General features: G+C 55.4%; 8 protein-coding genes across 8 annotated transcripts; 7 read left to right on the top strand and 1 right to left on the bottom strand.

The window, feature by feature from the left end:
- Positions 1-4,813: 4,813 nt before the first annotated feature.
- On the top strand, positions 4,814-6,932 carry CABS01_12599 (uncharacterized protein; the record flags this gene model as incomplete). The annotated part of the gene is made up of 2 exons (XM_060545952.1): positions 4,814-5,924; positions 5,980-6,932. The coding sequence occupies 2 exons, from the start codon at positions 4,814-4,816 to the stop codon at positions 6,930-6,932; spliced, it is 2,064 nt and encodes a 687-aa protein (XP_060396487.1).
- A 1,396-nt stretch (positions 6,933-8,328) lies between these two features.
- Positions 8,329-9,715, top strand: CABS01_12598 (zinc-binding dehydrogenase; the record flags this gene model as incomplete). Its single annotated transcript, XM_060545951.1, has 4 exons — positions 8,329-8,606; positions 8,706-8,835; positions 8,934-9,393; positions 9,513-9,715. The coding sequence occupies 4 exons, from the start codon at positions 8,329-8,331 to the stop codon at positions 9,713-9,715; spliced, it is 1,071 nt and encodes a 356-aa protein (XP_060396486.1).
- A 305-nt stretch (positions 9,716-10,020) lies between these two features.
- On the bottom strand, positions 10,021-10,578 carry CABS01_12597 (uncharacterized protein; the record flags this gene model as incomplete). The annotated part of the gene is made up of 1 exon (XM_060545950.1): positions 10,021-10,578. One exon carries the CDS (start codon positions 10,576-10,578, stop codon positions 10,021-10,023), a length of 558 nt encoding a protein of 185 aa, XP_060396485.1.
- A 1,406-nt stretch (positions 10,579-11,984) lies between these two features.
- On the top strand, positions 11,985-12,740 carry CABS01_12596 (uncharacterized protein; the record flags this gene model as incomplete). Its single annotated transcript, XM_060545949.1, has 2 exons — positions 11,985-12,329; positions 12,396-12,740. 2 exons carry the CDS (start codon positions 11,985-11,987, stop codon positions 12,738-12,740), a joined length of 690 nt encoding a protein of 229 aa, XP_060396484.1.
- A 1,276-nt stretch (positions 12,741-14,016) lies between these two features.
- Positions 14,017-14,396, top strand: CABS01_12595 (uncharacterized protein; the record flags this gene model as incomplete). Its single annotated transcript, XM_060545948.1, has 2 exons — positions 14,017-14,145; positions 14,223-14,396. 2 exons carry the CDS (start codon positions 14,017-14,019, stop codon positions 14,394-14,396), a joined length of 303 nt encoding a protein of 100 aa, XP_060396483.1.
- A 3,219-nt stretch (positions 14,397-17,615) lies between these two features.
- Positions 17,616-18,216, top strand: CABS01_12594 (uncharacterized protein; the record flags this gene model as incomplete). The annotated part of the gene is made up of 2 exons (XM_060545947.1): positions 17,616-17,676; positions 17,951-18,216. Coding segments are annotated over 2 exons (327 nt in total), but the record flags the coding sequence as incomplete, so codon positions are not given.
- Positions 18,217-18,239: 23 nt separating this feature from the next.
- CABS01_12593 (uncharacterized protein) lies at positions 18,240-22,646 on the top strand (the record flags this gene model as incomplete). Its single annotated transcript, XM_060545946.1, has 2 exons — positions 18,240-18,407; positions 18,681-22,646. 2 exons carry the CDS (start codon positions 18,240-18,242, stop codon positions 22,644-22,646), a joined length of 4,134 nt encoding a protein of 1,377 aa, XP_060396481.1.
- Positions 22,647-24,605: 1,959 nt separating this feature from the next.
- On the top strand, positions 24,606-25,214 carry CABS01_12592 (uncharacterized protein; the record flags this gene model as incomplete). The annotated part of the gene is made up of 2 exons (XM_060545945.1): positions 24,606-25,105; positions 25,136-25,214. 2 exons carry the CDS (start codon positions 24,606-24,608, stop codon positions 25,212-25,214), a joined length of 579 nt encoding a protein of 192 aa, XP_060396480.1.
- Positions 25,215-25,515: the final 301 nt, after the last annotated feature.

Raw genomic sequence — 25,515 nt, 5'->3', positions numbered from 1 at the left:
GCCCGCTCCGGCATGGCATGGGTCCCGAGCTTCGCGCGGTGTGTGGAGAAATCGAAGGGTTCCAAAACTTCCAAAGGGCGAGTCCCTCGCTTCGATCACGGCCTTGGATTGCCGGATGGACCTGAAACGGGGCACCTTTTCTCGAATAAGCTTCTTCCTGCCGCGCGGTGGATTTGCAAAGAACCATATGCTTGATGTCATTATTCATATCGGAGTGGGCATGCCCGCATGGCCTGGCACGCCTGGCATTTTGGGGGCCAAGGGGCCACGAAGCCGGCGTGGCTGTGTCGGGCGCGATTCCGCGTCTTGCAGCAACGCTAGATTTGCGACGGGGCCGTCATTGGCCCGTTGAGCAGGGAGACATCGTGGACCGTAGGCATTTGAGAAAGTTTGGGGAATGGAAAGCCATCCGGTAAAGACACTTGATCTCATAGTGGTTCATATCGTCGAACAAGACCGTTGGTGCTGGTTGTGATATGGCGATGGAGTCCTTGTTTCACGCGGGACTGCGCCTCATTGCAGAAGACCCATCCAAGACCTCATGGAACGAGAAACGCCTGCATCGAGCTTAAGTTGGTTAGAGGGACTACGAGACAATCGAAGCAAGTAGCCCGGCCCCAAGATGTTTGGTGGTAGCTCATATGATTTGTGATACGAATGAATATTGGAGGGGTCAGCTTCATGGCAAATCTGGCGGCACAACTTGTGCCTTGCACCAAGGAACGGGACGGTGAGACTCGTACCTGAAGATGATGACGCTAACTTCTACTGTGAGTTGTAAATCATTATTGTATGGTGGCAGCAACCTATGTTTGCACAGCTTGATGGATGAGTATGGCGGACTCGGCATCTACTGTCTAGTGCGATTGGACGTCGTTTGTGGCAGTGCTGATGACATTTAGTCTATCCGTCTGAATATTTGATCAAAATACGTAGTCAGTCATATGCTTTGTTAGACTCGAGCCACATTCGATCTGTATCTGGGAGGAATGCATGTGCCGGCCTTGCAGAGAGATGTATGTAGAGGGGTGCACAAGGGTGGATTGAACATTGCTGTGTTCGCTCACTGACGAATAGGCGATCCGGCGGAGCAAGTAGCTGTGATGAGCGTCAGCATCAGCTCGCGATGCTTGGAATCCGGATTGCTTATTCGGGGGAAACGAGGTTGGATCCAACTCGCGTGCCCACCCGCGAGACATTGGCACGTTGGCGAGCTGACGGCAGCTCTTAGTGGTGCCAGTGTTTGATGAAGTCGGCGTTTGCCTGTCCGCTCTCATCTCATGTCTGATGCTCATTGCTGCTCCATGTAGGCTGCTCCATGTAGGCTGCTCCATCTGATGTCCGCGTCGATGTCGGTAAAGGAGGATCGTCAGCGTAGAGCGGCATGGGAGGTAGACCGTATGTTGGCGGGTCCAGGGTCAACGCTCATGTTGATTGGTGACGGTGCGTGATAGTGTCTACATCGTGCATCTAGCAGAGCTCCATTGAGTATCAGGTTGTCTAATGAGCTGGATGTTGGAATTGAAAAGTGGGTGGATGGGACCTGTCAATCAGCGCCTGACAGACCGGCAGCTAAGGCAGTCTAGACCAGGGCGAGAATAACAACGACAACGATGACGACGGCGAGGGCGCAGGGATCACCAGTGACAGGTGACGGGACTCTTGAAGCCGCTGATGCGGTAGGGGAGTGGAAGTGCGTCGGTGTGTCGAGACATGAGACTCTAGACTCTAAACTCTAGAGCCAAACCCATAGTGCTAGAATCCCCTATGCCGTGGCATCGGTGTGAGTGGTGTAGTATACTTTGCAGAGTGTAAATGGCTGGCTTGCGATGGCATGATCAAGATGCCTCTTTCGATGCTGACTGGTTGGAAGCATGTGTAGGAGAAAGAATAGATGCCAAGGCTAGGCGAGGAATAGTGTAATTTCAAATTATTGGGCCAATGTCAAGCAGCAGGAAGCCAGTGGATGGCCACGGACCGGAAACAAGAAACCCACTCAAGGCAGATTCGAGAAGCAAGAACGCCTAACCCAACACTTGCAGTCACAAGTACGGAGTACATACACAGTAATCCTTGGAGGGGGTTTGGGGCCTTGGGCCACCCCCCTGTGCCCTCATGCCCCTGTGGTGGAGGTACTTTCAGCCAGTCCTACTGCGAAGAGGTACTTTCAACTGAGTGAACGGAAACGCAAACTATTAACACACCGGGACCTGGAACAGCTGGAACAGGGAACCAGATGACAGCCAAGTCTGGTAACTTGCAATCAGCTTATTGATGGAGAGGGAGAAAGACAGAGTGGGAGACAGTGTAAGTCAAGCTAGAGTCAGACAGATGGACAGGAAATTTTGGTGAAAATGTCAAGTGCTCGAGGTAAAGTGCCTTTCTGAGGCTAACACTTTTTTAGCATCTGCTTAGGGGTGATTCCGAGTCTAGAGTCTGTCTTACATGTAAGCAGGCAGACCCAAGACAAGAATAGACATCTATTTACTCCATTTGGGGGAGAAGACGCTTTCTTTGTACTATGAGGAGCATCGTCAAGTTGTAGAGAATTGTTGTCCGCTGAGATGATGGTGGACCAAGAAGGGATGGATGCTATGCGATGCTGGATCGGATGTTGGAATTTGGATGCCCAGTCCTGTCAGGATAGGAAGTAAATGCCCGCCGAGATGACCGCTGAGCTCCCCTCACCAGTACTAGCACCAGTGACAATGACAGTCTCATCAGATTTCGAGTCGTCGGGGTGCATTATCTGGATAGACTGGATTGTGCGTGTTCGAAACAAGACCCCTATCTACCCCTCCGACCGGCCGTTTCCCGCCCGTTTCCTTGACCTCTGACCATCATGCACTAGCAAAGCAAGGTTTCTGCAAAAGGGCCCTCTTCTTGCTGCCTAGATGTTTTATTAGTCGGCATGCCTGGGTCCACGATGCTAACAATGTCCATGTTGAGACTCCCAGCACGAGCTTATTACAATTTACCTGCCAGTATCGAATCCCATCCATCCAAGGCCCTCCCTTGCGTTACTACCACCACAACAGTGTTTGAGTCTTGCTGGCACGGCTGGACTGGTTGTTGGCGCCCTCCGTATGGACGGGAGACCCAGAGAGGAGGGAGGACCTTGCTTCTAAAGATTATCTGCGCATCAAACCGTCTTTTGCTTTTCGCATCTGAGCATTCGCATTTTCGTCTCGTCGCTTGTATCACAAGCAAACAAGCAAGCAAACACGCACATGCACGCACCGAGCCCGTCCTCAACAGTCATCAGCAGCATCTGTCAAAGGCTGGCCAGCGGACCTAGCTCCAAGCTACACCTCAAAGTAACGGTTGGGACCTTCTGAGCTTTGGACACGGAGCAACGCCCTTCATTGCTGCTGATTACTTTACCTTGGTAAGGTGGCAAGCAAAGGGCCAACTTATCGTCTGACTGAGTCTGACTGAGAGCTCCGAGAAGCTACGATAGACGCTGACCTGTATCCCTGCAGCGCAAAGAGAGGCAGAAGATATTTTTGGATTTTACCTGTCGGCTGGTAGCATACCATCGTGCCGGATCGCAGTCTGCTCCACGTCTTTGCACGCGCGGCCAACGTAGACTTCAACCAGAAAGCGACGAAAGACTGACAAGTACGTACGAGAGGTACCTTGGTAGGTAGCTCCCATCAGAGAAGGAGCTGTTATTGCTCTGTACCCGGGAAACAAAGAAGCCCGGCACCCCAGCGTGGAAGTGACAGCACTTTAGAGTAAGTAAGGTACTGCGTACACTCCAAGCGCGGATCAGAGCAAGCAGCAAGTGGAAAGCACCAACATCCATCACCTAAGCGCATGCCAATCCGAGTCGGAGCGCGCCGTTGCAGAGCACACACGCAGAGGTACCTCGACCTGACCCAACGTTGGGACTCTCAAGTCCGGAATACTTTGTTCCGGCACGCATCTCAGGCACAACTCCAGGTACAATCCCACCTCGTGGTACCACCTTTCCACCAAATCAAAGACACCGGCCGAAAGATCCATCCTCAAACGTGCACAGCCTTGTGGGAACCAGCCAGATTGGGCCGCTCGGGTGGATCCCAGCCAGCCAACCAGGTCGCCCGTCAACCACCTCACCCTGCACCTCACACCTCGCTGTCCCACCGTCACCGTCCACACTCCCCTCCCCTCCCCTCCCCTTCCCACTCAAGGTACGGACAGGCTCCCGAGTCCCAAGTCCCAAGTCCCAAGTCTCTCTCCTCCTTCGAATCCCAAGTCCTACCTACCACGCTCCTATTACCTACCTACCCTCCCTCAGACCCCAATTCCACACACCGTGGGCCTGCCCTGGTGCCGGGTCTCTCAGTCCGGTCCCCTCCTGTCCTCGCTTCCCCATCTCAACTCCTTCTTCGCACACTGTGGCACATTACCACTCAATCTCCCGCCGCGCTACGGTATTCTCTCCCTCTCTCTCCAACGCCCCCAAAACGTCGCCAAACCCTCTTCACTTCCAGTCACCACCTTCATCCGTCTCCGGCGTCGCTACTCGACCCTCTACTCATCGCTGTCACTCAGTTACACTCATCCACCCAAACTATCATTGCGCAAACCTATTCGCGACAGCGAATAACATCTCGTCGTCCGCGACTGTACCCCCGCCGCCTCCAGTTTGTGTGCCGTCAGCTCGCGCGTCAGCACAGCCCCAGGGCGGTGCGGTGCCTGAAAGGCTGACTTGTGAACTGCCTCGCCCCGATTCTAAAGACAGCAACACACAACACACACACTCCCGCAATCGCATCCACGTACACACGACATCCCTCCATCCCGAGTACCGACATCCATTTACATCATGGATCAACAAGGCCAGCGCGGTCGCTCACCCTCTGCGGGGCATCAACAGCCTCATATAAGACATCCTTCGCATTCTCCGTCTCCGAATCCCTTCCAGCCCAATACCGAAGCATCAATTGGTCTCGGTCTCGGCTTGGATCAATCTGCAACTCAAGCCTTCAACGGAGCCGCCTCCGCCGACTTCTCCAGCTTTAATAACACAAACAATTTCCTCAACGGCCAGCAACCCAACCAGCAGTCTTACAACCAGCCCGGAGCTGCCTTTGCGAACCAGAACCAAGCCGGCTTCCTCGACCCCAACACCTTCCCCTCCGGCGACTTCGCCCTGTTTCCCAACGCTGGCCAGAACGACCAGCAGTTTACCACCGGTGTCTTCGACCAGAGCCTCAACCCCGGTGACATGAACAACATGGCTATGCCGCAGAGCCACCACTCTCCTACACCTCCCCACCTCCTCAACCCGGACCCCCACCAGACTCCCTCCGCACACCAGTCCCCGGCCTTCAACCAGCACCAGTTCTCTTCGCCGCCCTCGGGCGCGGGTCACTCCAGACATGCCTCCCTTGGTCCCGAGGCCGCTCTCCTGCCGAACCAACTGAATGAATGGAGCCAGCCTCAGTTTCGAGGCCACCGGAGATCCCCGTCCGAGTACTCGGACGTCTCTTCCGCTGCACCGTCTCCGAACTTGGTGAGCGCCGACAGCTTTGATGGAATCGACCAGAGTCATTCGCCCATGCAGCGACCCCAAGATGCCGGTCTCTACCAGCAAATTCAGGGTTTCGACAACTTCACGATCTCGGACCCCGCCCTGGGCAGTCCTAACCTTCAAGGGCGAAGCCCCTCCCATAGCCCGGCCATCTCCCCGCGCATCCTCCCTCAGTCGATGCCCGAGCTGAACCAACCAACCAACTTTGGCCTGCAAGCACAGAATGCCGGCTTCGTCAGTGGTACTGGCTACACCGGGCAAGAAGCGTTCCCGACTCTGCAACAGCCGGAGATGCCCCAGGCACCGGCCATCAACATCGAGTTCGCGCCCACGGCAAGACAAAACAACTTCGAACAGCCCAAGAACCAGATGGATCAAGATTCCCTCACGCCGCCAGAGCGAGGTAAGGCACCGTGATGGTATCAAAGTTGACACGTCGGGACTAACAGTACCAATAGGCCGCCCGCGATCCAGACCCCGCGCAGTGACAGATCCCTTCAACAGCTCCGGAGGAGGTATGGTGCGGCAAACCTCTGCCGGCAGCTTGTCGCCTCATCTAGGATCTGATCTTTCCGGCCGAGACTCATCACGATCGCTCTCCCCGCTCGATCGAGGAGCTGTAAGCCCTAGTCGCAGACGACAATCTACCTCAGCCGTGCCGAACAACGTCATCGCGCTTAGACTGGCGGATCCTGAATATCAAAATGCCCAGGACAACGGAAACTCGAAACGTGTTCAGAAGCACCCGGCAACATTCCAGTGCACCCTGTGCCCCAAGCGCTTCACTAGAGCCTACAACCTCCGGTCTCACTTGCGAACGCATACAGATGAGCGTCCCTTCGTCTGCACAGTTTGTGGCAAGGCGTTCGCGAGACAGCACGACCGCAAGAGACACGAGGGTCTGCATTCTGGAGAAAAGAAGTTTGTATGCAAGGGAGACCTCAAGGCTGGTGGTCAGTGGGGCTGTGGTCGCAGGTTCGCGCGTGCCGACGCGCTTGGCCGACACTTCCGATCAGAGGCGGGTAGAATCTGCATTAAGCCCTTGTTGGACGAAGAAATGCTCGACCGACAGCGCGCGTGGCAAGAGCAGCGGATGCAGCAACAAAACATGCAAAATATGGCGGCCGGTATGGGCATGGAGCCAGGTTATCCGATGGACGCCGGTGGGCAGTACATGCTGCCGGCTGCTCTGTTGGCCCAGTACCCGGCGCTGGCCCAGATGAACTGGTCCGCGCAAGACGCGAGCAGCGGTCTCGAAGACGACATATCGGGCCGTTCGTCATTCGATGCCAGTGACTACGAAGGCGACGACGGTGGGTATGTCAGTGGACCGGGTACAGGTTTCGGAGAGGGCGGCATGGGTCAAAATTTTGGTGAAGTCGGATATGCCAGTGATTATGGTGGTCGGTAACAGGGTGATTTAAGTTCACTTGCCATTTTCTTTGTTTTTATGTCTTCTTTGCGGCCAATTGCCTGCGACACGGTTTATTCTTCACTTATTCTCTGGGGATGTGGCGCTTCATGAACAAGCGGATGTACGGGAACAGCGTTAGCAGCGCCCTCAGAGGACGTTGCGCGGATGGTCTGGTTACAGGATTTAGAACGCGTTGTTATAGATACCATTATGACGAAACCTTTTTTACATTTATACATGCTGGCGCCAATACCCTCATCTGATGAAAGCAAGTGCGGCATGGGATTGTGCCCCTCCGAGGGGCGATAACTGGATGGAGGGGTGATTATCGGCGATAAGATTGTTGTCACTGCATCGCGGGGTCGGCTGTGGCGTACCCCTCACTCTGACTTGACCGCCAAACAATAGTACGTATTGCCACGGAGGCTGGCATTCCCAAGGTGGTGGATAGATCGCAGAAAGCATCCGGTTCCAATGGATGCGATGGATCGTATCCGGCGCCGGAATCTGATAAGAGTGAGCACCCGGGGGTTACCGTCGTTCGTTGTCCGCAAGGTAAAGTACCTATGTAAGCAGCACAGGGCACCGTTACGCCGCGGCGCCGAGAAAGAGGAGACCTACGGATACCTACGGACGGCCCAAGCTCCGGGCCTCGAATTTCTAGCGAAAAGTCCGGGGTATTACATAGCTTTCCCAAGTCGCCGCGGGCTCTTCGGCTTCCCACCACCCACCAACCAACCACCTTTAGGAATTAGAGACTCGGGAACAGGAAACATCCGCGATTTACCAAGGAAGATCTGGGTGCATCGCGCGCCCGCGTTACCAAGGACAGTGTCTGTTCCGCGGGTTACTTACTTGAGTACCTATGCTGAGAAGTGCGGGGCAAAAGGCAAAAATCGATGATGCCGGTGGGAATAACACACACGTACATCTCGAGCTAGTGTGGATAACATGGTTCCGTTCACCACCGCATTGGCTTGGCTGGGACATGGACCCCTACCTTTACGTTGCTGTCTTGGTCTCCTTGACAGACCTTGGGTAGCTACGCAAGCATTTGTAAGCTGGGGGGGAGGCCCGGCTTGACGATGGGCAAGGAGGGGTTATCGGTATCGGGGCAGAGGAGCTTTTTTTCCCCCTGACGACGCAAATGCCGACTGGATTGTTACTTAAAGGGGCTTGTTGATCTAGAGCTTTTGCGATTGAATTGGGTTTTTTGGATACCAAACTAGATACCCCCTCCAAATAACAACACTTTACAACTTTCACACCCACACAGCTATCAACACAGAGGTAAGTAGGCAGCGATTCGCTTTCCACACGACACTTTGACAGAGACCAATACTGACACATCCGCACTCCAGATACCTACCTGCCCAGACGACACACGCACACAATGGCGACGAACCAAGCAGTAAAGACAATCGAAGCGGGCGTCGCAAGGGTAGTCGACGCTCCGATCCCCACCCTCCCGGCCGACGACTACATCCTCGTCAAGACGACGGCCGTGGCGATCAACCCGACGGATTGGAAGCACGTCGACCTCGCCGACAAGGCGGGCTGCGTCGGCATCTGGGTCGGGTGCGACTACGCTGGTGTTGTCGAGGAGGTGGGCAAGGGCGTGACGAAGGACTTCAAGAAGGGGGATCGGATCTGCGGGCCTGTGAATGGATCGTGAGCTTTTTTTTTTTCTTTTTTTTTTTCTCGGCCTGGCTTTCCTTGAAAGAAAGGGAGGGAGAGAGACGGAGGGAGGCTGACGTTGGAGCGCCACAGCAACGCTCTGAGAGAGATTGACGGTGCGTTCGCAAAGTACATCGCCGTCAAGGGCGACGTGCAGATCAAGACGCCGGAGAACATCTCGGACGAAGAGGCCGCGACGCTCGGCATCGCCGTCACCACAGTCGTATGTCCACTTCATCTACCACCCCCCCCCTCCCCATTACAGCCGACTTCTTCGTCTTGGACAACCTTTGCTAACCACGTACCGAAAACACAAAACAGGGCCAGGGCCTCTACCAAGGCCTCAACCTCCCCCTCCCGACCGAGCCCACGACCGCCACGCCGGCCCCCACGATCCTCATCTACGGCGGCAGCACGGCGATGGGCATCTCGGGCATCCAGTACGCCAAGCTCTCCGGCTACCGCGTCCTCGCCACCTCGTCCCCCCGCAACTTTGACTACCTCAGGTCGCTCGGCGCCGACCAAGTCTACGATTACAAGTCGCCCACCGTCTCCGAGGATATCCGCGAGGCGACCGACGACGAGCTCACGCTGGCGTGGGATTGCCAGTCGACCGACGAGAGCGTCGTCTTGGTGGCGAAGGCGCTGAGCAGCGCGAGGGGAGGTGTCATTGGGACGCTGCTGCCTGTTGATAAAAAGGTCGTCAAGGAGGTGAATGACAAGGTGGAGGTGAAGATGAGTTTGTATTATACTGTTTTCGGGGAGGAGTTTGGATACTTTGGTGAGGCTTCCCCTTTCTGTCACCCCCCTTTCCTGTTTCTGGTCCTTGTCATGGGATATTATCTTCCTCTCTTCTGATTCCTCCCCCACCTAAAGACTAACGGCACCGTCATCTTACAGGCAAGAGGGACCCCGTACCGGAAAACTACGAATTCGGCAAAAAGTTTTGGGAAATCAGTCGCGGGTTGCTGGCCGAGGGCAAGCTGAAGCCCATCCGCGTCGTCAAGAACCAAGGGGGCAGCGGCCTCGAGGGCGTCGTCGTCGGGTTGAAGGAGTTGAAGGAGGGCAAGGTCAGCGCCGGCAAGCTCGTCTACACCATTTAAGAACTCGGGTAGCGATGTTTCCCTGTTCTTGTGTAGATGAAGATTTTCGGTATCAACTCAGTCTGCGTGGACGATGACCATGATGAGAAGAACATTACGTGTATTTCTCAAACAGTACTGCCTCCCTTGAGCCTTCTCCTGGAAATCGCCTGGGACCATCTTCCTACGCCCTGCTTCTCCTGCTGAAAAGCGAACTCGCAACAAATCATGTGGTATCTAAAAGCACTTCCTTACCCAAATAAACGCCAGACCCTCCCCATCCTCCTCGCCGTCTTTTCCAATATCAGAGACGGGTGGGGCGCCAACTACATCTTGGCCCTCCCAACCTTTTGCGCAACCTCGTCAAGCACCTTCTGCACCATATCACGATGCGCCCCCTCCATCTGCCCCTTGACGAGCGGCATCAGCATCCGACTCGTCTCAACCCTCGTCGTCTCGACGAGATCGTAGTCTCCCTGCACATACCCTTCCAGTTTCCCGCCGTGCTCTCCGGGCCACCGCTCCTCCGGCCTCGGCACGACGAGCCACTCGGACCAGACCCGCACCCCGCCGGGGGCCTCGGCGCGGGACCGCAGGCCGTTGGGAATGTTCTGCAGCACGGCGGGGAAACTGATTTCTTTTTTGACGCCCGGGACCACCGTGACTTTTTCGTAGACCTTGTAGCAGGCGAGGCGGGAGCCGTCTTCGAGGAAGTGGGCGTCCGAGACGACGCTCGCGAGAGGGACGGGGACCTTTTCGTAGCGGGTTACGAGGGGTTGGTGGCGGATTACGGGGGACTGGGATTGCAGGGTTTCGATTACGGCTTCGGGGGGGAGGATGCTGGGGAGGGGGATTCGGATCGTGAGGCTGTGGTGGGCTGGCATCTTTCCTCTTTTCTTTATTGTAAATGATCTGGTGTTGGCGTCGTGGGTTCGGAGGTCCCGTTGGTTTGGTGGTGGTGGTGGTGGTGGTGGTATACACCCCGGATGTCGATGACGATGACGATGGCGGGGCCGGAGCCGTATGCGACTGGTGGTTCTCTTCCGGAGGTAACTTCGTTGAACAACTCCGTAGAACAACGGGGGCTGGTGAACCGTCGTCTGGGCGGTATTGAAGAACAATCCGAGGTGGTGACAGCAATAGGGAAAGTTGCACAAAGTGGCAATGTCGTCTGTCGTGCGCCCCAAAAGACCGATATCTCAGTCAGCTTGCTTCCCTGTCTGGTTCAGGGTCAACGGGGATTGGGGTCTTGGGTCCGCGTCTTCTTTCTTTGTCTCGAGGACGTGGGCGGAGGAGGAGGAGATAAACCTTGTCCTCTATAATGAACCACGTTTCCTTCCGAGGAACAGTCAATAGAGAGGAGAGGTAAGGTAAGGATTCAAGGGATAGATGATTAGTCGTGCAAAAGGTATGGAAGGGGGCGCGAGCGGCCAGGACGTCTTTTGTTTCGTCTGATGGTCTGTTCCCACACGGGGTGGGCGGTTGGTTGTCCCGACTTTCCCACCACGGACATGGACAGTCAGGAGGAAAAAGAGGGATGGATGGATGGTTGGATGGATGCACTAGCATCTGATGCCGAAGTTTTGTCCGTGTGTGGACTTTTGAGAAAGGTTGAAGCAAACAGGCAAACAAACTCCTCCAAAGAGGAAACGACGTCACCCGAAGGATTGGAACCACTGGGGAGCTTAGCAAACACGGGTGACAACCTTGCCGAGTCTAGCGAGTTAGTGCAGGGAATAGTAGTATAGCACAGCTCAGAAATGCTCCAAGGATCGGCTGGTAATGGGCCTATTGGCCAGCAGAGAGGTTCGCGTGAGATTTTGAGGCTTGTCTGAGCCTGCTGACGGTCGTAGCAAATGGTCAGGTAAGCATAACTATCCGTATCCGTAGTCGTAGCTGGATGGCGTAGACAAGGAGCCAACTCTTGTAGGGCTGGAATGTTTTTTTTTTTTCTGCTGCGGTTTTGATACCAATGGCACTCCGATGTTGAAGGATGGGAGAAGCTGAAACGAGTGGTGATACTATTATTAACCCCTGGCGAAGGAGCCACTGCCTCGGACTGAGTTGCTTGTATCCTTACGTTTGTGAGAGCTCCAGTTGAGGCGCGACCCCCTGGACCCTGAATACCTCGGATAAGCCTTCGGCGACTGTGGCTGATGCTCCATGAGCACCGATAACTCTCCGAATGTGGGGCGGTGCATCGGCCTCATCACAACGAGGTTGATCGTCTGCAACTTGCAAGCGCAATCGCAAACGTAGGGTGATCAGAAATCACCCAGAAGAACTCATCATGCCTAACTATGATGAGTTTGTGATGGAACCCTTCTACTTTCCTGAGTTTCTTCAGGCTGACGACCAAGATGAGGTCGCCGAAAATCGAGGCGCTTACCGCAATACGACAAATTGGTGTCTATTTGGTGAGATCGTGAGAATCGAGCTCTTTACCCGCGTAGTCCTCTTCTGCCGCGACAAACGCGACTTTGCGTTCCTCGTCGCTTTCTATCCAGATGGAAATGCGCAGGTCGATCCTCGCCCATACAAGATTGGGCATACTGTTGCAGTCTTGAATACCACTACCAAGAGATTCTTGGATGGAAGGGAGGGAGTTCGCGTGGAGAAGCTGGAAACTTGTCGGGTCAGTCCTGCTTTCTCACTCATCATCTCAACCAATGATGGCTTATTGACGAACATGGTACCTTAGGCCTTTCCCTTGAAACTGGCAGACCTTTACCAGATGAACACAGAGCTTGTCAAGTACACTGGAGGAATTGACGAGCAAAGTGGCACTCGGCCGTGTCAGGCCTGTGGCAAGGAAGCACAGGAGCGCAAGAAGTGTGGCGGCTGTGGTTACTACTACTATTGTGATACGGTACGTTACTGTCGACGTGCGATTTTGAACGTAAATGCTGACGAGCTGCAGGCGTGCCAAAAGAAGGCCTGGGAGGGCAAGAACCACAAGAAGGAATGCAAGGTCCTCAAGAATCCCAATATGAGAATGCTGCTGAATCTCAAAGCCGCCACCCAAGCTCTCCGATTCACAGATTGATCTCGAAATGGGAGTCTAGGGTAGGGCAACAAGGGACCGTCAACCTCATCCTCGTTGATTGCAACTGAGGCGATTCCCCGACAGGTGCCGAATGGTCCTCTTTCCTAGAGTACGATTTCCTTTGGTTGCCTCTGAGTCAACGTCACGCGACCTTAGACATGGCCGAAGACGTACATGCGGCCTTATCGAGCTTCCATGGGTAGCTATTGATGCAGGTTCTCGGCTTCGCTTGATCGAGTTGCACCCGAGGGCTTATCTGTAGTTGATGCTCCGCTGAATGCTGGTATGGCCAAAGACAAACCAGTGAGCGTGAACCTAGAAAGTGTTTTGCCAACGAGACTCGTCAAGCAAAGTGTTGGTTTCATGGTATTACTTTGAAAAAGCATATCGCACCGCAAGCGCAATTCAGCCGATGACTCAGTAGCCATCACCGAGAAAGACAAATTGCCTCCTGGGAATCACACTCCAAGTCTTGATTCCGAAAACGTTGACAGGGTTCTAAAGCAGAACGAGTTGAATCTGCAGCTAACCAAGTCAGTAATATTGCATTCTGCTGCGCTGTCTTCTCCATCGACCCATAGTTTCAACCTGACCAAAGACCATGGATGACGGCCGTCGTCGCGGTGGCCAACTGTGGCCAGCTCAGGTCTGACCGCCAGAAGAAGCCGCGAGATGCTCGTAGTCCGTCCGGAAAGAATTGGTCTACACCGTCTGACACCTGCGTGTCAATTAATCGATGCTGCAGAATAAGCCGGCAGGCAGGTTGTGAGGGAGAGGCAGTATTTTTGTTGTTTTAATGCCTGACGCCGTTCCTCAAGAAGTCTCCATTGTGCTTTAGTATCGTGACACAAGCGCATTATTTCCTCTGGGTCTCTACCTGAGTTACGCCAGGTACCCCAAACTGACACATTCCTTGTTTAGTGTTGAGGCTGTCTTGTTCGCCTTGGACTCTTCTGTCATTGAGACTGACAACGAAGACAGACGATAGAAATCTGCGGCATCCCGAAAGGTCCAGGGCCTACGGGTAGCCGTAGAGATGATAATTCAGCGTGGCTGGTTGGTGCGAAGTTCGCTCAGAGGTGGGTTGAGAAGTTGAAGCGGTGAGGGAGCCGCCATACCGCTTTTGGCGACACTCGTGGGATGAGTGGATAGAGATGCGCCATGCGATGATGGAGGTGGGACGCGTGTAGACAAAATGATCCAGTAGACAGATGAAGTCGCATCTCCTCAGACAGGGCCAGACTTGGGATGTGCATGAAGGGCATGTTAGCTCCCGATGCGCAGTGCAGCGCCGCAGGCCAGTGGCCCTGCGAGCACACCCGTCGAGATGCAAGCTGCTGGCGGCCCTGGCGCTGGTTCGACGATGACTGGACGCTCATCGGCCATCGTACAGATGGCAGATGGGGTCCTCGTGTATTTGAAAGGTACGAGTACCAGGCCTAGGAGAGGTCATTCCATGCTAATAGGCGCATGGCTGCCCAGCCGGTGATGTATCGATACCTCACGGCCTGGTGCTTCGCTGCATCGATGCTAGAGCGTAGCAGGCTGGCCGAGCCGTTGTCCGCATGGCAACGCAACGTCTCGTCGACTGAAGGCGGCTTCTCCCTTTTCTTCCCTGACTTTGGGTTCGTCCCGCTTCCGTCACGACGGTCCTAAGTCTAGACAGGAGGGAAGGGTCTGAATGTGGTAAGTTGGCGTAGGAACCGAATGACGATGGACATGGCGACATGGTGTTGCCGCTTTTTCTTCTCTCCCCCGCGAGCTTGATGCGCCTGCATTCCATGCGTTGCCATTCAGATGCAGATGCGTAGGCCGCGCCTGCCTGTCATGAATAAATTCAATGGCATGGCTGCACGCCCTCTCTTCAATGCCCAATCCCGTTTGCCGCAGGCCGTGGGAAATGGGTAAGGGAGTCGAGTCTCAATAGTCCCCTTGCTTGGCGGGGTTGGTGTTAATTTGAAGGTACATGGGTAACCGCGGACGAGTGGATGGAGGACCATGTACCTCCGCGATTGAGCGGTTTAGGCGATGAACCTCCGACCATCATCCAGGCCGTATGGATGCGAGAAATCGAGCAAGAAGCAAGGTAGACTGGTGCAGAGAGAGGCAAATGCGAGGAAAGACGAGGGAGCCCGGGTCTTACCGGATAAGGGCTTTTCTGACGGGAATTGTGATAGACAGGGATATTGAGCAGTTCAAGACTTGAGTATTGGTTGTGATAGTCAAGCTGAAAGAGATTTTCCTATGCGTTGGGGCGGTGGGTGGTGTTGAAGTTGTGTGGTTGACAGCAGCGCGTCATCATGAATAACATGGAAGACCGCAGCTTCGAGAAGGAAACTAGCATGTGGCAGCAGCGAAGACCCAAGCGGGAAAGGCTGGTGGTGGTGAGTTTTCCGTAGCAGGGAATAGGGATCAAGAGAGCCAACGCAGGTTTGTGTAGGGTCCTTGGATCCTGCTAGTCAAGGAACCCGAGTCCAGAAAGAATTGTTCAATACCTACTACCAAGATATTTTGTCAACCTCGAGACCACCGGTCAGGTATTATTATTGTCTTATTCCAGCGCTAGAAAGGTGCTTGCTCCATAGATACCTTAGATACTTGCGCTTGCCTGTGCTAAGATTGAGATGCAATTCTACGGAGACACACCGAAAAAGCCAAGAGCTCTTACTACAGTAGATAAGCAGGTACCTTGGAGAAAGAGGCAGAGTGACGGCATCAGGAAGGGAAGGCAGTAATAGCCTGTGAGGTAAGGTAAGGGAAGGAAGTAGAAGGTATCGATGTATCACACGTGAGAACGCAGCTGGTGGCGGCAAGGGCGTTTTACCTCAGAGCCGGTGCCTTTTCTACGGTTACCTTATGGAATACTGTGTAGGTACCTATAGGCTACGGTTCTTCCCCCCTCATTATCCAAATCCCTTCCTTGGGTATCCGTACCTTACTTTTCAATTTTTGTCCGCCCCGGTTCCGCTGCTTGTTCAACGTGGAATGGAAACGATACCTACACACCTGATATCCAGGACCTGCTGACCTCGTGGTTACCTAAACATTCTAGAGTCCGCCCTCGTGGCTCCCGCAGCGCGTACTAAGACCAAGAGTCCATGTACTCCGTCAGAGTGTGCTGCCCAAATGCCCACTTGAAGCGGACGGCATCCTGGAGAAATGGCATCACCTGGGCGGCAGGCTGAAGAGGAGGGAGGGGCGAAGGTGGTGTGAATTGAGTCAAACGACTCCGGCGTGCAGGGGGTGCCATCTTTCTGAGTCTCGAGACACTTGATATCACACTAACTCGGCCAATGAAGCGCCGAGGCCGCCCTTCTTAACCGACCACCCTGCCAGGGATCACCACCTTTTTGCAGACTCCAAGAGCGAGGTACTTTGCAGTTGTACTGTCACAGTCTGCTTAGTGCGTGGGTTGCTGCGCTTTTGCCGTGGCACCTCCTCCTCCTTCTGGGCTAAGCACCCAAGGTACCCATCATGGGCCATGCCGTTGCTCGGGATCTATCGCCATGTACATCACACATACACGTACACGAACACACGCACACACACACACACACACACACACGGTCCACGGAGCGGGCCAGGGGAAGAAAAGGCGGCGAGCAAATGGGGGCGGGAACAGCGACAGCACCCAGACAGACGGAGGAGACGGAGGAGCAACCACGGGGAGACTGAGACTGGACGCGATGAAAGATGCGTGTGGATTGGTCCTGATAGGATGGTTTTGATGGATGATGGATGGGACATGGCTGGGCGGATGGATCGCATAGACTTGCATACAGCATCAATATCCATAATTATTCTTTCCGTCCTGCCTTACCTTTTACCTCGCTTTACCTTTACCTCACATAAGGCACGAAGTATGGAGTACTGACTCTGTCTCTCGCTGTCTGCAGACTCACCTTATTATTTTGCCCTTGTATTCCTCATTTGGATTGTTGACTCCCGTCTTGCATTAGTTCTTGTGTACACCTTTCCTGTATACAAGGCGGTCGCCGCCGCTCATGTTTCTCCCATCTGTTTCTGCTATTCTTGCGTCGTCCTCTGTTGCACGACAGGCCGAAACTTCTGACCAATTTCGCGGAAGAAGAGACCAGAAGGACAAATCGCTCTCGGTGGAAGAAGGCGTACATCAAGGTAACATATTGTAAACTAATTGCAGGGTAGGCAAGCGGGCTATTCATTCACAACAAACACATCCCGTTCAGTCAATTCCCTCAACGTCTGGCTGGCCGGGCCCGGGCTCGACAATAGGACGACGGCGTCTTACTCACACCACCGTCCGAATCGCATCTCCGAACAAGTACGGAATACTTTTGCTCAGCTCACGAGTCGGACCCAAACAAAGCACGACCTCAAGGGCATCACCAATCCCAAGTGCAGGCTGTGGCCTACGCTGCCTGCCTCCTGCAAGATATCTGGCGGTCTGCAACCACATCCATCCACCTATTCGCCTCCGCCGCGACGATCTAGCGTCAACGCGCGCCGACCCATTGGCTCCCTGTGAAGGAAGTGGCTTGTAAGAAATGATTTTTTTTCTGTAACTCTCCTCTCCTTTTTTGCCGGGTCACATCCAGCGCTCCTATTGCTCCTTTCTTGCATATGGCCAATTCAACCTCACCTCCTCCAGAGGGAGTCATCTTCTTAAAAAAAGGGGCGATAGGAACGGCTTGGAAGCCGTGGTTAAACACAATCAAGAAACTGGCGGGTTGACCTCTCTCTCTTAGGACAGCTTCAATCCAAGTCTATTTCCCCGGCGATCAGACGCGACGGCGGCGACTTTCTCAAGCTGTAAGCCTGTGACACCAAGAGCTACATCCCTGCTATCGCTTCGACTTGGCCCGTTATCGTCCAATTCTCCGGCAATTCTGAGCAGGGGACCAGGAACATACCTGTAGCCAAAGGCGGGAGAAAAAAGAAGAACAAGAAGAGACAGGCGAGTGTATTTCCTCCTCCCTGCCCTGCCATATCTTATCCATCCGCTGGTCCCCTCTTCTTCCCTGCCCCCAATTCACCTAACCCTTCACCACCCCCAGATCCTAGGTCCCTTGCGCCGCCGCGTACCGCAAAAGTGCTCCGTCTCTTTTGCGGCCACCCGAGCCGACCATCCCACCACCCAGCCTGCGCAGTTACATCTCCCACCATAGTAGCAGTCACTGGAGGTTTTTTCTTTTCTTTTCTTCCTTACTGACTTGCACCACCTGTCTCAGTTCGCCTCGGTCGTACGAATACACAGTCTGGAGATTTATATCTGCAGGCGAACTCCTGTCACGTCCTGTCCAACTCTCGTTTCATCGACCTGCCCCCTCCTCTCGCCAGCACGAACCCGCTTGCTTTCCCGCTACACTGCGTACAACGACTGCTACGATTACGACGACCACGACGAAAACCACGAGCTGTACACCGATATACCCTCTTCAGCTGCTTCGCTCCTCCGAACCGATTTAGCTTCCATGATTCTCACACCAAGCTGTAGCAACACGAGCTCAACTTCTCAACATGGCGGCGGTCGCGGTGGCCACATTTTTCCCATCAGGGCGGGCAGAAGGCGCATATCGATGGGAGCCAACCCAGCATTCGACGACAACTGGCTGGGCTGAGGAAGATGTGCGCATCCGCTTGCGCATGATCGCCCGCGCCTGGGAATCCGCTTCACACAATGCTCAGGTACGACCCGAACCTTTTTCGTCTACCGTCATGGTTTTCTCCAATTCCTGTCTACTCTGGAATTTTGTGCGCGCCGGCGCCGTTCCAGCCTGGACGCCTCAGCGCTCGTCCCCAAGTCTAACGGCTTACCGTTCGCTGCCATGGCTGGTCCGGAAAGCCTTTGGACGGGAGTCGGGGGGACGTGAGGGGCATGACGCCGTCTCACCCCCCATTCCACTAACACATGCCTTTCAGATGAACTTCTGAGCTAATCTGATCCGCTGGCATCCCTAGATTTCATCCCATCATCGACGACCCCTCAAAACCACATGCAACATCTCAACTCCGTTGAAAACACCAGAATGCGGCCCGCGATGGTTGCGACGATTTGAAGCGCCCTCTGAACCGTCCGAGCCATGCGAGCAAGTCATGGATCCGACGAACACTGGCGGTTTTGCAAGTCGACGACCATCAGACTTTTCCTTCTTCACCCAACCGCAAACTTCAAGTGCAGAACACCGACAGCGACGTAACGGCGACGCCATATTTAGCGATCCCACACGCGACTTTCTCATCGACTTCGGTTCCGAGGAAGGATTCATGCAAGCGGCGAAGAAGAAGAATAAGAAGGCCCCAGCCAAGGCGCCGGCGGCAAACAACAATAACGATGACGATGGCGCGAAGAAGGAAGACGAAGGCGCCGGCGATGGAGGTGATCAAGGCGGTGACGCAGGTAACGACGGCGGAGCTGCGGGCGACGGCGATGGAGGCGACAAAGAGACACCGCCACCAGCAGACGATCCGCCCCCGGAAGATGACTGGGGCTTCGCAACCACGAAATCCAAGAAGAAGGGCAAAAAGGCTGACGAACCGGCGCCTGATTCATTCGATGAAATAAAACTGGACGACATAGGCAGCGGCAACGGGTCGCTAGACATCAATTTCGGCTCAACGGAGACCAAGAAGTCAGGGGGGGTTGGTTGGGGATTGGGAGCGTCAAATTGGACAACAACAGGCACGGGACTAGGGAACACATGGGATTGGTCTGGCGCTAACAAGAATGCAGCCACAAGTACGCCGGCAGAGGCAAAGGAAGACGCCGATTCAAATCCATGGGGCTCCAAAAGCAAAACGAAGAAGAAAAGCACGACACTGGGGTTTTCGTTCGGCGACGATACACCAGCTGACCCGGAACCGGCACCCGACCCGCCGCAGGAGAAAGAGGAGAAAGATGACCCGTGGGGTTTCGGCACTGCGACTACAAAGAAAGACAAGAAGAAGAAGAAAGCCAGTATCTGGGATGCGGTGGAAGAAGATAAGGCTCCTGAACCAGCCAAGGAGGAGACACCTGCAGACGACCCATGGGGTTCGTGGGGCGGTACCACCAAGAAGGGGAAGAAGGACGACCCTCCCAAAGAGGAGCCGAAAGACGACCTGTGGGATACCTGGGGACTTGGTAAGAAGAAGAAGAACAAGGACGAGCCGGCCCCTGAACCAATCCCTGAGCCGGCGCCCGATCCGCCAGCCTCTAACGAGGATCCTTGGAGTTGGGGAACATCATCGGGGAAGAAGAAGAAGAAAGGTCTAGTCGAACTTGAACCTGAACCTCCCCCGGTGGTAGAACCAGAGCCGGAACCCACCCCGCCGCCAGAACCCGAGCCAGAGCCCGTTGATCCTTTCGCAGGCTTGACCAATTCACAGAAGAAGAAAAAGAAGAAGGAGATGGCTGCCGCCGCCGCTGCTGCCGAGGCCGAAGCTGCTAAAGCCGCCGAGGCCGCCGCCGCCGCCGAAGCGGAAGAGGCTGCCCGAAAGGAAGAGGAGGAACGACTAGCAAAAGAGGCCGAAGAGCAAGCCGCCAAAGAAGCAGCAGAAGCCGAAGAGGCGGCGAAAGCAGCGGAAGCCGCCAAAGCAGCAGCTACGGACGACTTTGGATGGGGTGTATCAACTAAAACCAGCAAGAAGAAGAAGAAGGGCAAAGCTGAACCAGAGCCCGAACCGGTTCCTCCTCCACCCCCTCCAGCCCCTGAACCAGAGCCTGAGCCAGAGAAAAAGGACGACCCATGGGGCTTTGGTACCGTGACATCCAAAAAGGACAAGAAAAAGAAGAAGGGCCTTCTTGCCGAACCTGAACCTCCCAAGGAACCGGAACCTGAACCCGAGCCGGAGCCAGTACCGGAGCCAGAGCCTGAACCGGAGAAGCCAGCAGAAGATGACTTTTGGGCCACTTTGACAGGATCCAAAAAGGACAAGAAGAAGAAGAAGAGCAAGACTGCCGATCCCGAGCCGGAACCCATTCCTGAACCTGCGCCCGAGCCTCCTGCTGCTGATCCAGAGCCAGAACCACCAGCGGACGACGACTGGGCAAGCTTCGGCCTTTCCAAGAAGGACAAAAAGAAGAAGAAGGGCAAATTGGCGGACCCCGAACCCGAACCCGAGATTGTACCAGAACCGGCGCCTGATCCCCCAGCCGAGGAAGCGGAGCCGGAACCTGAAAAGAAGGATGACGACGACTTCTGGGCCGCTGCTACTAGTTCGAAGAAGGACAAAAAGAAGAAGAAGGAGGCCGAAGCTGAAAAGTCCAAAGACGACTCTTGGGGCATCTGGGGCCTTTCCTCCAAGAAAGACAAGGAGAAGGAGAAGGAGAAGGAGAAGGACAAAGACAAGGAGAAGGAAAAGAAGAAGAAAAGCAAGGAGGCCGACAAGGAAGCCGAGGAACCGAAGGCTGAAGTGGTCGAAGAGGATGAATGGGCCGGCTTGAGCAAGTCGGACAAGAAGAAGAAGAAGAAAGATGCCATGGCCTTGGTTGAGTTTGGCGGAGAGGACGAGCCTACCCCTGCCGAGGAAGCCCCTCCTGCCGTGCCAGATATTGCCGACCCCCTGGATGGCGGCGGCTTCTTCAGCTCATGGAACATCGGCGGTAAGAAAGACAAGAAGAAAAAGGGAGCCGACACCGACGAAGGTGCTTCTATGAAGCCCGATGCAATCGAGGAGCCCACAGATGACATCTGGGGAACCTCGTCCTCCAAGAAGAAGAAGGATAAATCCAAGAACGAGCCCATTGAAGTCGTGGACGAGGAGCCCAACGTGGATTCCGTACAACCGGATTCCGTCGAGGAGACCAAAGACGACGATGACTGGGCCGGCTGGGGATCCTCCAAGAAGAAGTCTAAGAACCGTAAGGACATACTCGCCGACCCTCCACCGGAAGCTCCCACCCCTCCCTCATTGGACATGGCTGAGCCTGTAGCAGAAGCAGAACCTGAGAAAGAGAAATCCAGCTTTTGGGGCGACATGACCTCTTCCAAGTCTAAGTCCAAGGATAAGGATAAAGATAAGGAAAAGGAGAAGTCCAAGAAAGAGCCCAAGCTGAGCGAGAAGGAGCTCAAGAAGCTCGAGAAAGAAAAGAAGAAGGCTGAAAAGGAAGAGGCAGCGCGGTTAGCCAAAGAGGAAGAGGAGGCTGCCGCCGCCGCTGCTGAGGCCGCTGCCAAGGAAGAGGAAGAACGCCTTGCACAAGAAGCAGAGGAGGCCGCGGCAGCGGAGGCGGCTGAGGCGGCCGAGAAGGCACGAATCGAGGAAGAGGAGGCTGCAAAGATTGCGGACGAGGAGGAGCAGTTCGCTGCCTTGGAGGCCAAGAAGCTCAAGAAGGGCAAGTTGACCAAGAAGGACCAGGGTGTTTACGACACGCTCAAGGCATCGATCGACGAGCGCGCTGCCGCATCCCAAGCTGCTGCGGATGCCGAAGCCGCCGCCGCCGCCGAAGCTGAAGAAGCCGCTCGCATCGAAGAGGAAGAGCGACTCGCCAAGGAAGCCGAAGAAGCTGCTGCCAAGGAAGCTGAGGAGGAAGCTGAAGCAGCAGAGAAGAAAGCGAAGAAAAGCTCCAAGTCGGAGAAGGAGTCCAAGTCCAAGTCGAAGAAAGACAAGGAGAAAGAAAAGGAGAAAGAGAAGGAGAAAGAGAAAGAGAAGGAAAAGAAGGAGAAGAAGGACAAGAAGGACAAGAAAAGCAAGGACAAGGAGAAGGAGAAGGAAGAGGAGCCGGAGCCGGCACCAGTCGAGGACGTCGATAATGAGGACGAGCTGGCCGACATTGAGCTGACCGAGGACCAAATCGAGGAGCTCCTGGCCGATCCCGAGCCTGAGGAAGCTGCTCCTCCTCCACCACCCCCGGCGCCGGAAGTAAAGCCATCCAACGATGCCTTCAGTTTCTGGGGCGTTGGCACTAAGAAGTCAAAGAAAGGTATGTGGCCTCAGGCTCGCAGCTAATCTCCCTTCACACCACCACACCACCAAGTCTCACCAAGCCTATTGGAAATGAGACGCCTCAATAGGCGTCACCTGAGATTACACTGCTGACTCATCTCCGCATAGGTCTAGAAGGTGCGAATCTCGGTTGGAATGACACGACTACATCATCCGCCACAAACAACGATGCCCTGTCCTGGATGCAGCCGTCTACGGCTCGAAAGGGCAAAGGAAGCAAGATTACTGACAGATTAAAAGCGTTTGAACCAATCCCGCCGCCAGAAGACGAACCTGAGCCCGTTGTAGAGGAACCTGTTCCCGAGGAGCCAGCACCAGAAGAGCCGGTCCTGGAGGACCCTCCACCCGAGGAACCGGAACCCGCACCACCAACTCCTCCCCCCGTCGTCTTGTCGAAGGAAGAGAGAAAGCGACTGAAGAAGGAGAAGAAGCGCGCTGCCGAAGCTGCATCCGCGCCTCCGCCGCCACCGCCTCCTCCTGTTGTCGAGGAGCCACCGTTAGTCGACGTTGAAGAACCAGCTGACGAGAACAAGTCTTCGGAGCCGCCTGGAGCTTTCCCCGTCGAAGAGGATGAGAACGAGATCATCGAAGTGATTGAAATGCCAGTGGAGAAGAAGAAAAAGAAGAGTAAGAAGAACAGAGATAGGGACATACTCGCCGAGGAAGTCCCTCCTCCACCAGCTCCACCACCGCCTCCGGCCGTCCCTGAGGCTCCTGAAGATCCTGTGCCTGAGGAAGAACTAGCCGCCGAGGAAGAGCCCATCTCACCTCCGCCTGAGCCGAAGTCGAGCAAGAAGGACCGGGCAAAAATCAACCGAGAAGGTTCCTCGTGGGGTATGTGGTCGGCTTCACCTCGCGAGAAGGAGAGAGACCGTGATCGTGATCGCGACCGCGAACGTGATCGTGACCGCGACAGAGACCGGAAACCCAAGTCAAAAGCCGAAAGACGCGAAAAGAAACACGCTTACGGCGACGAGGAAAAAGTCAAGACTTCCTCCAAGGGTTCAAGCTCCGGCAAGGGCGACCGTGCCGATAGAGACGTTGAGACACCAGCACGGCCGAAACTCATGTCGATGTTCAGCACCCCGCCCATTTCCCGGACGACATCCACCCGGGACCGGCGACACAGACCGTCCCGTCGTCATTCAGTCGACGCGAGCGGGTTGGTGTCGCCACCTCCCGAGGAAGCCCCTCCACCTCCCATGTCCTCCAAAGCCGCCAAAGTGCTTGGAGTCGACAAGTCCAGCAGCAGGCGCCGCAAGCGCGATCATATTGTGGACGAAGACATTGTCATGGTCGGCGCCAATGGTGACGGCGAGGACGGCAGCCCTCCCAAGTCATCACGTCGACGATCTAGATATGCTAAAGACGATGACCTTGTCATGGTGGACCCCGATGGCCCTTCCGAGCCACCACCGATGAAACGATCCAGCTCGAGTGCGAAGAAGGGTCTAGGAGGCCTCTTCAGTGGCCTCAGAACACCCAAAACGGAGCGTCCGGACCCGTTGCGAAGGCGACACACCTATGCGACCGATGATGACACCAGGCGCGAACGCCGTCAACGATCCCATGCCGATGCAGACGAAGCCGACCCCGCAGCGATGACCGACATGGACCAAGAGGCGCGCCGCGCTGCTCGCCGTGCTCGTCGCGCAGCCAGAAATGCTGAGGCGGCCGAGGCCGAGGTCGTCGAGCCGGATCCCGAAGAGGCACGCCGCGCCGCCAAAGAAGAGGCTCGGCGCGAGCGCCACCGTAGGAGAGACGAAGAGGATGCCGAAGCGCGCAAGCAGCAGGAGAAAGAGCTCAGACGTGCAGAGCGGCGCGCGGCTCGCTCTCGCGGGCACCGGGACCAACGCGAGGAAGAGGAACGGAGAATGGCCGAAGATAGGGAGGCTGAGCGTGCCGAACGGCGAAGAGCACGGAAGCAGCGCGAGGCCGCCGCGGCAGCGGAGGCTGACGCAGATGCTAGACGCGCAGCTCGGGAAGAACGCCGACGAGCCCGCGAGGCTCGCGATCGCGAAGCGGCGCCGCCGCCGCCGCCGATGGACGAAGAAGAAGCCCGCAGAGCCAGGAAGGAAGCCAGGCGTGCTGCGCGTGCCGCGGCCGAAGGCACCGACGCGGAAGAGATGTATCACCACCGCTCCAGCCGGCGAACCCGGGAGTCCGGGGACGAAGGCATGCACTCCTCGCGACACCGGTACAGACGCAACGAGGAGTCCAAGCCGGCGTGGCCCCACTCCGGAACGTCATCGTGGGTCAAGGAGCACACCGACGCCGGCCCGCCTCCGGACGATGGCGGACAACAGACGGACGCCGTGCCCCAGACCGAAGATGAGGCACGTCGTGAGCGGCGCGAGCGCCGTCGCAGGGCCAGGTACGAGGACGGCACTGCCGACGAGGCCGATGATCGCCGCCGCAGAGCCCGGCGCGAAGAGCGTGAGCGTCGGACGTACGGCGGTAGCGGGGGTGCCGGAGGCGGCGGCGGCTCCGAGGGGAGCGACGAGCGGCGTCGGCAGGCCATGTTTTCCGATGCGACGGCTACGCCGCGGAGTAGCTGGTGGAGAAAGCTGACCGGTTGAAGAGACACGCACGACACACACAAAGAGAGAAGAGAGAGATAGGGCGAAAACTACGACAAAATGATGTGTATGAATGGATGTCAGCGAAGCGTTGTGCAATTTTCTTATTTTTCTCTCTTCCAACCCCCTTTTGTCGGATGGGAACACCACGTATGTTTTGATTCTTGTTTGAGAAAATGTTGTTTTGCTATATGACAGAAAAACCATCTACGATATGTTTGACATATACCCCCCTACCAAATACGCATACTAAATTTTTTTGCTGCAATCCTATGTTACTGAAGGGAACGTTG

The sequence above is a fragment of the Colletotrichum abscissum genome (assembly GCF_030869225.1).
Source record: "Colletotrichum abscissum strain IMI 504890 chromosome Unknown Scaffold_38.1, whole genome shotgun sequence".
In the NCBI taxonomy this organism is placed as follows: Eukaryota; Fungi; Ascomycota; class Sordariomycetes; order Glomerellales; family Glomerellaceae; genus Colletotrichum; species Colletotrichum abscissum.
This window is presented reverse-complemented; position numbering and strand designations above follow the sequence as displayed.